The sequence below is a fragment of the Salvelinus fontinalis genome, chromosome 7 (genome assembly GCF_029448725.1).
Source record: "Salvelinus fontinalis isolate EN_2023a chromosome 7, ASM2944872v1, whole genome shotgun sequence".
Lineage (NCBI taxonomy): Eukaryota > Metazoa > Chordata > Actinopteri > Salmoniformes > Salmonidae > Salvelinus > Salvelinus fontinalis.
Window position 1 is genome coordinate 17983739 of NC_074671.1, and position 13786 is coordinate 17997524.

The window sequence follows — 13786 nt, forward strand, 5'->3', positions numbered from 1 at the left end:
GTAAGTAACTATGGTAACCTTTTGACTGGTTTGGTCTGCTGATGTAAGCAACTATGGTAACCTTTTGACTGGTTTGGTCTGCTGATGTAAGTAACTATGGTAACCTTTTGACTGGTTTGGTCTGCTGATGTAAGTAACTATGGTAACCTTTTGACTGGTTTGGTCTGCTGATGTAAGTAACTATGGTAACCTTTTGACTGGTTTGGTCTGCTGATGTAAGTAACTATGGTAACCTTTTGACTGGTTTGGTCTGCTGATGTAAGCAACTATGGTAACCTTTTGAATGTACTTTTGCAGAATTAATGTTTTTTAAAACATGTGAAATGTGTATCTGGTGTTGAAATGTTTGTATGTAGCAAGAAAATGTGTGTTCATATACAGTATAGAAAGATTCGGGGTAAAAAAAATAAAGTTTTTATAATCTTGTCTTTGTCCAGACTGGTCCTTGGTGCTCAATCCTTTCCTCTTAAGACATACTCATATAGTACAATCAAATGGTCAAACAAATTAAGTTCAAAGACTTTATTGACCTATAACCTGATTAGAATGTCGGATGATGACCAGTTTTGTACAGGAAGTTGTACAGAAGTCTTTTTTCAACATAGAAAACTTTACATTTCTGTACCATATACATTTTGTTTTCTACATCCAATCCACACACCATCCAGAAGTCTTCTTTTAAAGCACAGCTAACATTCTTCATTTACTCTATACATACAGCCTGTCCCCAAACCAAAAGAAAATTAAATATATTATTAATTTATTTTAATTTGTACACACTGAAAACTAACTTCAAACATAAACATACCTGTGACTCAGAAGCAGCTCACATCAGGGGCCTATTCAGAAGCATTGCAGGTATAAATATTGTATATAGAGCAGATAATTACTTTCATTACATGAAAGAAAATCATATCTACACAATACATTTCTAGCTGAGCGTTGTGTAACGTTGCAACCTCCTGAACAGGCCCATAGTTGCTATTTTTCCTTCCAGTTTTAGGAAGAGCCCAGTTATCGACTATCAGTTAAAAAGCCTCAGAACATATCAATTCAATATTTTAACCCTTCACGTTCTGTCGTGTCGTCATTCAATTACAAATCTCATAGAGGACAATCTGCAGGAGAGGTGGTCCAGTAAATCAATTATCACAAAAGTAAAATCTCCAGTGTATTGAATGATGAGATCAGGGCCTAGATTCAATCAGATCAGCATTAACCGGCGATAGACACCCGCATAGCAGATGTTTTGGCGGTGTCTGAGGTGGAACTGCATTGGAGCCCTCAAATCGGTGAGCAGCTGCTCTAACGATCATTGCCACACCTCCATCATTGCCCACTCGCGTTAGTTAACAACGAGAAAGTGTACGCTATATAGAAATAATCAAACCAAATAATGAGGATTTCTATCAGCCTAATCGAGGTGTAGATTACATCTCACATTCCAGTGTTCCAACTTGTAAACAAGGCTGCATGGGATTTGTGTTAATGCGACTCCGTGCAGCCATTGGCAATGTCCGCTTTAGATATAATGCCAGGAGTCACTTGTGGATTTGACAGCTCTAATGCAGTTGCACCTCCGACACCGTCAAAACAACCGCTATGCGGATGTCAGCTAAAACGGATCTGATCGACTCGAGCCCTAAATGCAGCAAAATCCTGTGAAAAAACTAAACAAAACACAGAAATAAAATCTAGTGTTATCAGATTATATTACAAAGCGGCTTTTCTGTACTTCGTTTTTTCATCCACGAGGTGATTGCCACTAACGTTAGCCATCAGCGGTGCAGCCAGGAAAAGATCAGAATTATCATCGAGTAACAAATGTCACATTTCATATCACTGAATATTCGTCAATTGCATTGCATGATGTACGTGTATCCATTTCATTCTCTAGAATCGCTTTTAAGGATACAGTAATGTCAAGAAGCAAACCCGTTTGAAATATATTTTGACTCTGAGGGATAGTTATTCTGCAGTCGTTAGAGAATCAGATCTTCATGTACAAGGCCAAGCCATTCTTCCATGATATGAGGGGCTTCGGGTATAAGTAGCCCATAGGATCTAGGATCAGTTTGACCTCCCAATATTATAACCTTAACCATACGGGGGAATGAAAAAACTGGCCTTAGATCAGTGTCTAGGGGCAACTTCAACCTATTCTGATACACTACATGGCCAAAAGTATGTGGATTCGACTATTTCAGCCACAGCTGTTGCTGACAGGTGTATTAAATCAAGCACACAGCCATGCAATCTCCATAGACAAACATTGGTAGTAGAATGGCCATACTGAAGAGCTCAGTGACTTTCAACGTGGCACCGTCATAGGATGCCACCTTTCCAACAAGTCAGTCAAATTTCTGCCCTGCTAGAGCTGCCCCGCTCAACTGTAAGTGCTGTTATTATGAAGTGGAAACATCTAGGAGCAACAACAGATCAGCCGCGAAGTGGTAGGCTACACAAGCTCACAGAACGGGACCGCCGTGTGCTGAAGCGCGTAGAGCATAAAATCGTCTGTCCTCGGTTGCAACACTCACTACCGAGTTCCAAACTGCCTCTGGAAGCAACGTCAGCACAAGAACTGTTCATCGGGAGCTTCATGAAATGGGTTTCCATGGCTGAGCAGCCATACACAAGTCTAAGATCACCATGAGCAATGCCAAGTATCAGCTGGAATGGTGTAAAGCTCACCTTCATTGGACTCTGGAGGAGTGGAAACATGTTCTCTGGAGTGATGAATTACCCTTCATCATCTTGCAGTCCGAAGGATGAATCTGTGTTTGGCGGATGCCAGGAAAATGCTACCTGTCCCAAAGCAGTGCCAACTGAAAAGTTTGGTGGAGGAGGAATAATGGTCTGGGGCTTTTTCATGGTTCGGGCTAGGCCCCTTAGTTCCAGTGAAGGGAAATATTGACGTTACAACGTACAATGACATTCTAGACGATTCTGTGGCAACAGTTTGGGGAAGGCCCTTTCCTGTTAAAGCATGACAATGCCCCTGTGCACAATTTGAGGTCCATACAGAAATGGTTTGTCGAGATCGTTGTGGAATAACTTGACTGGCCTGCACAGAGTCCTGACCTCAACCCCATCAAACTCCTTAAGGATGAATTGGAACGCTGACTGCGAGCCAGGCCTAATCGCCCAACATCAGTGCCCAACCTCACCAATGCTCTTGTGGCTGAATGGAAGCAAGTCTCCACAACAATGTTCCAACATCTAGTGGAAAGTCTTTCCAGAAGAGTGGAGGCTGTTATAGCAGCAAAGGGGGGACCAACTCCATATAGATGCCCATGATTTTGGAATGACACGTTCGACAAGCACTTGTCCACATACCTTTAGCCATGTAGTGTATATGGGAGTTGCCATTTTCTGTCACATGACCAGTCAGGTTCACAGTAGAGACACCTTGGAGTTTCCTGTACATTTAGTTGGGGATTCTGGGTAACTGCCAAATCCAGAAGGGTGAAGTCTGGTCAGATGCACCCTTCATAGTACCCTGGGGGAGGGGAGACCATAGTCCTAAAGGGTTGGTAGACAAACCCAAGGCAAGCGGGGAGAAGGACTTCCAGAACTCCAGGCTTCCCTAGTCAGAGGTCTCGCAGCCAGCCCGCTACAAGTGCACCATCACTGGGCTTCCTCTCCAGCCACCTCCCCCCTCTCCACCTCAACTTCCAGCTCTGGTTCTGGTTCTGCAGGTAGTTCAGGCAGCTGGGCGATCTGGAACACAATGCCGATGCGTAGGTAGAACTTCCGCAGCACAGCCCGCAGTTCTGGGATTAGATCAACCTGCATGATCTCACACAGCAGAGGATAGTACCTGGACGCATGGGCCTTGAACTGTGGAAAGAGAGAGAGACATAAAACATCTACCTACAGATTCATCTCCATTCAAAGACAGGGTTAGGTCTTCTTGTCGCTGACAATGACTTGACCAAATCAGTGGCCTGTCTGAATGTTGTTAATGGTTGACATCCTTACCCTGTCGTCACTGATCTTCAGGACCTTGGTGAGGAAGAGGAGCAAAAGGTTGGTCCAGGCTTCTCTGTGGCTCTCTGATGTTAGAGTCAGGAAGTAGGCTACTGCCTCACTGCACACACTAGAGGGAAAGATCTTGATAGACTCATTGACCTTATGAAAACTGTTCAGCGACATAGAATTAAGATGCGATTCACAAATTCTTTAGCAGCAAGACTAAATTCACAGCCAACATGAAATTATTTGACTCCACACCAGCCACAAGGAGATGAGCAGCTGTGACCTCTGACCTCTAACCCTCACCCTTTCCTCAAACAGAACCTCCATCTCTCCCTCCCGTCCCCTCATCTCCTCCATTCTTCACAGCCCCCTTACAATCCATGAGCTAATCACCTCCGAAATCTGCTTAGCCCTCGTAAGCACTTTGCTGGGAATCAACTCTGCATGTCGGCTGTCCTCTCTCCTCTACCGTGCCATGCTATACTAGTGCGGTGTGTGTGCTGTCCTCTCTCCTCTACCGTGCCATGCTATACTAGTGCGGTGTGTGTGCTGTCCTCTCTCCTCTACCGTGCCATGCTATACTAGTGCGGTGTGTGTGCTGTCCTCTCTCCTCTACCGTGCTATACTAGTGTGGTGTGTGCGCTGTCCTCTCTCCTCTACCATGCTATACTAGTGTGGTGTGTGTGCTGTCCTCTCTCCTCTACCATGCTATACTAGTGTGGTGTGTGTGCTGTCCTCTCTCCTCTACCATGCTATACTAGTGCGGTGTGTGTGCTGTCCTCTCTCCTCTACCGTGCCATGCTATACTAGTGCGGTGTGTGTGCTGTCCTCTCTCCTCTACCGTGCTATACTAGTGCGGTGTGTGTGCTGTCCTCTCTCCTCTACCGTGCTATACTAGTGCGGTGTGTGTGCTGTCCTCTCTCCTCTACCATGCTATACTAGTGCGGTGTGTGTGCTGTCCTCTCTCCTCTACCGTGCTATACTAGTGCGGTGTGTGTGCTGTCCTCTCTCCTCTACCGTGCTATACTAGTGCGGTGTGTGTGCTGTCCTCTCTCCTCTACCATGCTATACTAGTGTGGTGTGTGTGCTGTCCTCTCTCCTCTACCATGCTATACTAGTGCGGTGTGTGTGCTGTCCTCTCTCCTCTACCGTGCTATACTAGTGCGGTGTGTGTGCTGTCCTCTCTCCTCTACCGTGCTATACTAGTGCGGTGTGTGTGCTGTCCTCTCTCCTCTACCGTGCTATACTAGTGCGGTGTGTGTGCTGTCCTCTCTCCTCTACCGTGCTATACTAGTGCGGTGTGTGTGCTGTCCTCTCTCCTCTACCGTGCTATACTAGTGCGGTGTGTGTGCTGTCCTCTCTCCTCTACCGTGCTATACTAGTGCGGTGTGTGTGCTGTCCTCTCTCCTCTACCGTGCTATACTAGTGCGGTGTGTGTGCTGTCCTCTCTCCTCTACCATGCTATACTAGTGTGGTGTGTGTGCTGTCCTCTCTCCTCTACCATGCTATACTAGTGCGGTGTGTGTGCTGTCCTCTCTCCTCTACCATGCTATACTAGTGCGGTGTGTGTGCTGTCCTCTCTCCTCTACCATGCTATACTAGTGCGGTGTGTGTGCTGTCCTCTCTCCTCTACCGTGCTATACTAGTGCGGTGTGTGTGCTGTCCTCTCTCCTCTACCATGCTATACTAGTGCGGTGTGTGTGCTGTCCTCTCTCCTCTACCATGCTATACTAGTGCGGTGTGTGTGCTGTCCTCTCTCCTCTACCATGCTATACTAGTGCGGTGTGTGCGCTGTCCTCTCTCCTCTACCATGCTATACTAGTGCGGTGTGTGCGCTGTCCTCTCTCCTCTACCATGCTATACTAGTGCGGTGTGTGCGCTGTCCTCTCTCCTCTACCATGCTATACTAGTGCGGTGTGTGTGCTGTCCTCTCTCCTCTACCATGCTATACTAGTGCGGTGTGTGCGCTGTCCTCTCTCCTCTACCATGCTATACTAGTGCGGTGTGTGCGCTGTCCTCTCTCCTCTACCATGCTATACTAGTGCGGTGTGTGCGCTGTCCTCTCTCCTCTACCATGCTATACTAGTGCGGTGTGTGTGCTGTCCTCTCTCCTCTACCGTGCTATACTAGTGCGGTGTGTGTGCTGTCCTCTCTCCTCTACCGTGCTATACTAGTGCGGTGTGTGTGCTGTCCTCTCTCCTCTACCGTGCTATACTAGTGCGGTGTGTGTGCTGTCCTCTCTCCTCTACCATGCTATACTAGTGCGGTGTGTGTGCTGTCCTCTCTCCTCTACCATGCTATACTAGTGCGGTGTGTGTGCTGTCCTCTCTCCTCTACCATGCTATACTAGTGTGGTGTGTGTGCTGTCCTCTCTCCTCTACCATGCTATACTAGTGCGGTGTGTGTGCTGTCCTCTCTCCTCTACCATGCTATACTAGTGCGGTGTGTGTGCTGTCCTCTCTCCTCTACCATGCTATACTAGTGCGGTGTGTGTGCTGTCCTCTCTCCTCTACCATGCTATACTAGTGCGGTGTGTGTGCTGTCCTCTCTCCTCTACCATGCTATACTAGTGTGGTGTGTGTGCTGTCCTCTCTCCTCTACCATGCTATACTAGTGTGGTGTGTGTGCTGTCCTCTCTCCTCTACCATGCTATACTAGTGTGGTGTGTGTGCTGTCCTCTCTCCTCTACCATGCTATACTAGTGTGGTGTGTGTGCTGTCCTCTCTCCTCTACCATGCTATACTAGTGTGGTGTGTGTGCTGTCCTCTCTCCTCTACCATGCTATACTAGTGTGGTGTGTGTGCTGTCCTCTCTCCTCTACCATGCTATACTAGTGTGGTGTGTGTGCTGTCCTCTCTCCTCTACCATGCTATACTAGTGTGGTGTGTGTGCTGTCCTCTCTCCTCTACCATGCTATACTAGTGTGGTGTGTGTGCTGTCCTCTCTCCTCTACCATGCTATACTAGTGTGGTGTGTGTGCTGTCCTCTCTCCTCTACCATGCTATACTAGTGTGGTGTGTGTGCTGTCCTCTCTCCTCTACCATGCTATACTAGTGTGGTGTGTGTGCTGTCCTCTCTCCTCTACCATGCTATACTAGTGTGGTGTGTGTGCTGTCCTCTCTCCTCTACCATGCTATACTAGTGTGGTGTGTGTGCTGTCCTCTCTCCTCTACCATGCTATACTAGTGTGGTGTGTGTGCTGTCCTCTCTCCTCTACCATGCTATACTAGTGTGGTGTGTGTGCTGTCCTCTCTCCTCTACCATGCTATACTAGTGCGGTGTGTGTGCTGTCCTCTCTCCTCTACCGTGCTATACTAGTGCGGTGTGTGTGCTGTCCTCTCTCCTCTACCGTGCTATACTAGTGCGGTGTGTGTGCTGTCCTCTCTCCTCTACCGTGCTATACTAGTGCGGTGTGTGTGCTGTCCTCTCTCCTCTACCGTGCTATACTAGTGCGGTGTGTGTGCTGTCCTCTCTCCTCTACCGTGCTATACTAGTGCGGTGTGTGTGCTGTCCTCTCTCCTCTACCGTGCTATACTAGTGCGGTGTGTGTGCTGTCCTCTCTCCTCTACCGTGCTATACTAGTGCGGTGTGTGTGCTGTCCTCTCTCCTCTACCGTGCTATACTAGTGCGGTGTGTGTGCTGTCCTCTCTCCTCTACCGTGCTATACTAGTGCGGTGTGTGTGCTGTCCTCTCTCCTCTACCGTGCTATACTAGTGCGGTGTGTGTGCTGTCCTCTCTCCTCTACCGTGCTATACTAGTGCGGTGTGTGTGCTGTCCTCTCTCCTCTACCGTGCTATACTAGTGCGGTGTGTGTGCTGTCCTCTCTCCTCTACCGTGCTATACTAGTGCGGTGTGTGTGCTGTCCTCTCTCCTCTACCGTGCTATACTAGTGCGGTGTGTGTGCTGTCCTCTCTCCTCTACCGTGCTATACTAGTGCGGTGTGTGTGCTGTCCTCTCTCCTCTACCGTGCTATACTAGTGCGGTGTGTGTGCTGTCCTCTCTCCTCTACCGTGCTATACTAGTGCGGTGTGTGTGCTGTCCTCTCTCCTCTACCGTGCTATACTAGTGCGGTGTGTGTGCTGTCCTCTCTCCTCTACCATGCTATACTAGTGCGGTGTGTGTGCTGTCCTCTCTCCTCTACCATGCTATACTAGTGTGGTGTGTGTGCTGTCCTCTCTCCTCTACCATGCTATACTAGTGTGGTGTGTGTGCTGTCCTCTCTCCTCTACCATGCTATACTAGTGTGGTGTGTGTGCTGTCCTCTCTCCTCTACCATGCTATACTAGTGTGGTGTGTGTGCTGTCCTCTCTCCTCTACCATGCTATACTAGTGCGGTGTGTGTGCTGTCCTCTCTCCTCTACCATGCTATACTAGTGCGGTGTGTGTGCTGTCCTCTCTCCTCTACCATGCTATACTAGTGCGGTGTGTGTGCTGTCCTCTCTCCTCTACCATGCTATACTAGTGCGGTGTGTGTGCTGTCCTCTCTCCTCTACCATGCTATACTAGTGCGGTGTGTGTGCTGTCCTCTCTCCTCTACCATGCTATACTAGTGCGGTGTGTGTGCTGTCCTCTCTCCTCTACCATGCTATACTAGTGTGGTGTGTGTGCTGTCCTCTCTCCTCTACCATGCTATACTAGTGTGGTGTGTGCGCTGTCCTCTCTCCTCTACCATGCTATACTAGTGTGGTGTGTGCGCTGTCCTCTCTCCTCTACCATGCTATACTAGTGTGGTGTGTGCGCTGTCCTCTCTCCTCTACCATGCTATACTAGTGTGGTGTGTGCGCTGTCCTCTCTCCTCTACCATGCTATACTAGTGTGGTGTGTGCGCTGTCCTCTCTCCTCTACCATGCTATACTAGTGTGGTGTGTGCGCTGTCCTCTCTCCTCTACCATGCTATACTAGTGTGGTGTGTGCGCTGTCCTCTCTCCTCTACCATGCTATACTAGTGTGGTGTGTGCGCTGTCCTCTCTCCTCTACCATGCTATACTAGTGTGGTGTGTGCGCTGTCCTCTCTCCTCTACCATGCTATACTAGTGTGGTGTGTGCGCTGTCCTCTCTCCTCTACCATGCTATACTAGTGTGGTGTGTGTGCTGTCCTCTCTCCTCTACCATGCTATACTAGTGTGGTGTGTGTGCACGCATGTTTGTGATAGTCCAGTCCGTGAGCTCTCTCTCTCCCTCTCTGTCCATCTCTCTCTTACACATGAGCGGACATATCAGACTGACAACCTAGGAGTTTCCTGCTAATACAGAGACTGTCTTCAATACAAAGACGAGACGATAGCTACTATGTGATACTGCAATAGAAAGACAAAGCGATGATAACTGACTGAGTAATAACAGCAACACAGAGTCTGTGGATGTATAGGCCTACTATACCCACTATCCAGTCCAGTCATTTCAGATATCTGTCACATTTAGACGAGTGCTCTGAATGACTGGAGAGAGTGAGAGTCATCGACGGAAGATACAACGACATCAACACAATCTGACTCAATCATTCTCTCTCAGGGCCAATTTCTTTTGATTCCCCTCCTACTGTGGCGGATATTGATGTTTTGCCTCGGCGACTGTGACTTCTCTATTCCCTAGATGGTGTAAACAGAAGCGTGAACGTCTCAGTCTCTCAGACAGCTGCGGTCAGGGTCAGGACAGATCACAGCTGTCGAGATGTCTCCCCCTCCTCCCAGTCAATCCTGTTTCCCCTGTGATTACATGGACTGATCAATGCCCTCCCTCTCCCAGCAGCCCTTCATAAATAGCAGGCGTCTGACATGGCCTTGATTCCGCCTCTTCATGAAAAATAATGAAAGTTGTTAATGCTGTTAGATGGTGTAGATAGCTGCCTGCCTGGTTCTTAGTAATACTCCAGACATTCAATTTGTAGGATTTAAATAAAAGTCATCATGTTTGCCGGAGTTCCACCCACGACAAAGCAGCAAATTAGTTCTTAAATATTTGTGTAAATTAAAGCACATTCTGGGCATACTTCAGACATGTGAAAATAATGCCCTCCATATGACTGCCATTACACACAGCCCAATGAAGGAGGTTTACGAATGCGGTGAGAGGATTAGGGATGGTGGAGGAACGGTGATAGGCTCATTACTGAGAGGATGATTAGGGATGGTGGAGGAACGGTGAAAGGCTCATTACTGAGAGGATGATTAGGGATGGTGGAGGAACGGTGAAAGGCACATTAGTGAGAGGATGATTAGGGATGGTGGAGGAACGGTGAAAGGCTCATTACTGAGAGGATGATTAGGGATGGTGGAGGAACGGTGAAAGGCTCATTAGTGAGAGGATGATGAGGGATGGTGGAGGAACGGTGAAAGGCTCATTACTGAGAGGATGATTAGGGATGGTGGAGGAACGGTGAAAGGCTCGTTAGTGAGAGGATGATTAGGGATGGTGGAGGAACGGTGAAAGGCTCGTTAGTGAGAGGATGATTAGGGATGGTGGAGGAACGGTGAAAGGCTCGTTAGTGAGAGGATGATTAGGGATGGTGGAGGAACGGTGAAAGGCTCGTTAGTGAGAGGATGATTAGGGATGGTGGAGGAACGGTGAAAGGCTCATTACTGAGAGGATGATTAGAGATGGTCGAGGAACGGTGAAAGGCTCATTACTGAGAGGATGATTAGGGATGGTCGAGGAACGGTGAAAGGCTCATTACTGAGAGGATGATTAGGGATGGTCGAGGAACGGTGAAAGGCTCATTACTGAGAGGATGATTAGGGATGGTGGAGGAACGGTGAAAGGCACGTTAGTGAGAGGATGATTAGAGATGATGGAGGAACGGTGAAAGGCTCATTACTGAGAGGATGATTAGGGATGGTGGAGGAACAGTGAAAGGCTCATTACTGAGAGGATGATTAGGGATGGTCGAGGAACAGTGAAAGGCACGTTAGTGAGAGGATGATGAGGGATGGTGGAGGAACGGTGAAAGGCACGTTAGTGAGAGGATGATGAGGGATGGTGGAGGAACGGTGAAAGGCACGTTAGTGAGAGGATGATGAGGGATGGTGGAGGAACGGTGAAAGGCACGTTAGTGAGAGGATGATTAGAGATGATGGAGGAACGGTGAAAGGCTCGTTAGTGAGAGGATGATTAGGGATGGTCGAGGAACGGTGAAAGGCACGTTAGTGAGAGGATGATTAAGGATGGTGGAGTCATGGTGAAAGGCTCGTTAGAGGAAAAGGAGCAGAACAACAACAGGAAGCAGTAGAACAGAGCTGCACGGCCTCCTGAGTGGCGCAGTGATCTAAGGCACTGCATTGCAGTGCTAGCAGTGCCACTAGAGATCCTGGTTCGAGTCCAGGCTCTGTCACAGCCGGCCACAACCGGGAGACTCATGGGGGCGGCACACAATTGGCCCAGAGTCGTCCGGGTTAGGGGAGGGTTTGGCCGGCAGGGATGTTCTTGTCCCATCACGTGCAATGCACGCTGACACGGTTGCCAGGTGTGCGGTGTTTCCCCCGACACATTGGTGCGGCTGGCTTCCGGGTGAAGCGGGCATTGTGTTAAGAAGCAGTGCGGCTTGGCTGGGTTGTCTTTCGGAGGACGCACGGCTCTCGACCTTGCAGCGATGAGACAAGACTGTAACTATGATGTAATAGAAATTCATATGATTTATATGTTTACGGTAATGGTAAGATAATGACTAGAAATATTCCACCCTGAAACCATATAATTGTATGAAATGTATTAGAATCATAAAACTATAATCTGATGTGTGTTGTTTTAGTCAGAATTAGAACAAGGACCTTTTGTTCCTTTTTAGTATGTAAGCAGGGTGCAAGTACGAGCCAAATGATAAGAGGAGCTATCGACAGACAAGTTGTACTACTGTGTTCCTTACAGGACATTCTGTCTCCAGCCGTGGAGGAGATAAACTGTTAGGCTGGCAGAAAATGATGAAACATGTTGCAGATTAAACAATGTATCTGTGTAGTGGAAAAACACCGACTGTCTGAGCAAGGCATAGCTTAAGATTTGAACTTGTTTGTGTGTGCCTAAGAAAATACAGAGAACAATTAAACTGTGTTTGACCCGACCTGGCTAGAACTCTGAGAAACTTATGATAGGACAGGGAGTACTTCTCAAGGTTTCCCTAATTTCGGGGGAATGGAACTGTCGGCTGGGTAGTGATACACAGAGGTGAGAACTCTGGAGAAGGATACAACTCACCTACTGTTTGTGTGTATGTATGTGCGTAGGATATCTACTGTTTGTGTGGAAGTATGTGCGTAAGTAAGGAGCAAGGTATAAAATGGATGTCTTTGTATAATGGACTTCAGAGTGCTCTCGTGAATAAACGTTTTGACTATTGTAAGCGGGGAAATCTGTCTGTTTCATTTAAACCTTACAAACTCTGGGTTGCAGACTGAGTAGATTAATTGAAGTTTATGAACATTGATAACGAAATTCTCATAACAAACTACCAATTGGATACCACGAAAATAGGGAGAAAAAGGGGTAAAAGTAAAAAAAATGTAAATAACAGAGCTGCACATGATCATTAAGGAGATCATGTTACTCTGCTCACTTAAAGAATGTTGTTTTCAGTGAAATTAAGCATAATCTGAAACTCAAATGACTTTCTATTCCCAGGTTGAGACAAAGGGACAAAGCCAGATGGAGATTAGCTGGAGATAAGGACAGTGTTTGGTGTGAGTTAGGAGTTATTGAGGTTTACACTGGCAGTAGTCAAACTAGCTATTCAAAGCAGCAGTCAAGCAATTCCCTGAGTTTAGCCTTCATTAAGTCTGGTATATGGCAAATTGTTTGACAGCCTCCATACAGTGATATAGTGGTGGGGGCGTGGCGGTCCTTCCTTACTTAAGCAGCCGTCTCTGGACTTCCTCCCAGGCGGTCTGACGGCTGTCATCAGTGTACATCCGGAACAGGATCCTTAGGCCACACGCCAGACTGCTGGTCTCCTGCTTCAGCAGATTGGGCTTCGACTTCCCTTTAAAACCTGGAACAGACAGACAGAGAGAGAGCGGTTGCTGTCCGTTACAGCCATTGAGGCCCGTCAAAACTAGGGACGACAAACAGGGCATTGTTCCAATTGTTCAGAGAGTTGCATTTGGCTCCAGGACAGATATACCGTGCTTCCTGAGGAATCTTAACTTGTTATGGCTGGGGGCAGTATTGAGTAGCTTGGATGAAAAAGGTGCCCGGAGTAAACTGCCTGCTACTCAGGCCCAGAAACTAAGATATGCATATTATTAGTAGATTTGGATAGAAAACACTCTGAAGTTTCTAAACTGTTTAAATGATGTCTGTGAGTATAACAGAACTCATATGGCAGGAAAAAACCTGAGAAAAACCAGGAAGTGGGAAATCTGAGGTTTGTAGTTTTTCAACTCAGCCCCTATTGAATATACAGTGGGATATGGGTCATCTTGCACTTCCTAAGGCTTCCACTAGATGTCAACAGTCTTTAGAACGTTGTTTCAGGCTTCTACTGTGAAGGTGGGCTGAATGAGAGGGGAATGAGTCAGAGATCTGCCAGCAGCCTCGGTCTCGTAATGCGCAGTCATGAGAAAGTTGAAAGAAAATTTGAAAATTCCTTTGAAAGACAAAGGAATTCTCCAGTTGAAACATTATTGAAGATTTATGTTAAAAACATCCTAAAGATTGATTCTATACATCGTTTGACATGTTTCTACGAACTGTAACGGAACTTTTTGACTTTTCGTCTGAACCTAGTGCTCGCGCCTCATTTATTTTGGATTTGTGAACTAAACGTGCAAACAAAAAGGAGGAATTTGGACATAAATGATGGACTTTATCGAACAAA

The 13786-nt window shown here is 47.2% G+C and overlaps 1 protein-coding gene across 5 annotated transcripts in view; it reads right to left on the reverse strand.

Annotated features, from left to right (window-relative positions):
* Positions 1–507: 507 nt before the first annotated feature.
* Positions 508–13786, reverse strand: part of LOC129859136 (brefeldin A-inhibited guanine nucleotide-exchange protein 1-like) — a 97093-nt gene continuing 83814 nt past the window's right edge. For all 5 annotated transcript variants that reach the window (XM_055928529.1, XM_055928528.1, XM_055928527.1 and 2 more), the window contains 3 exons: positions 12820–12958; positions 3985–4102; positions 508–3843 (listed from right to left, as the gene is read on the reverse strand). In XM_055928529.1, coding sequence (XP_055784504.1) covers positions 3631–3843; positions 3985–4102; positions 12820–12958 — 470 coding nt within the window. In that variant the 3' untranslated portion in view covers positions 508–3630. The remainder of the gene's footprint in view (positions 3844–3984; positions 4103–12819; positions 12959–13786) is intronic.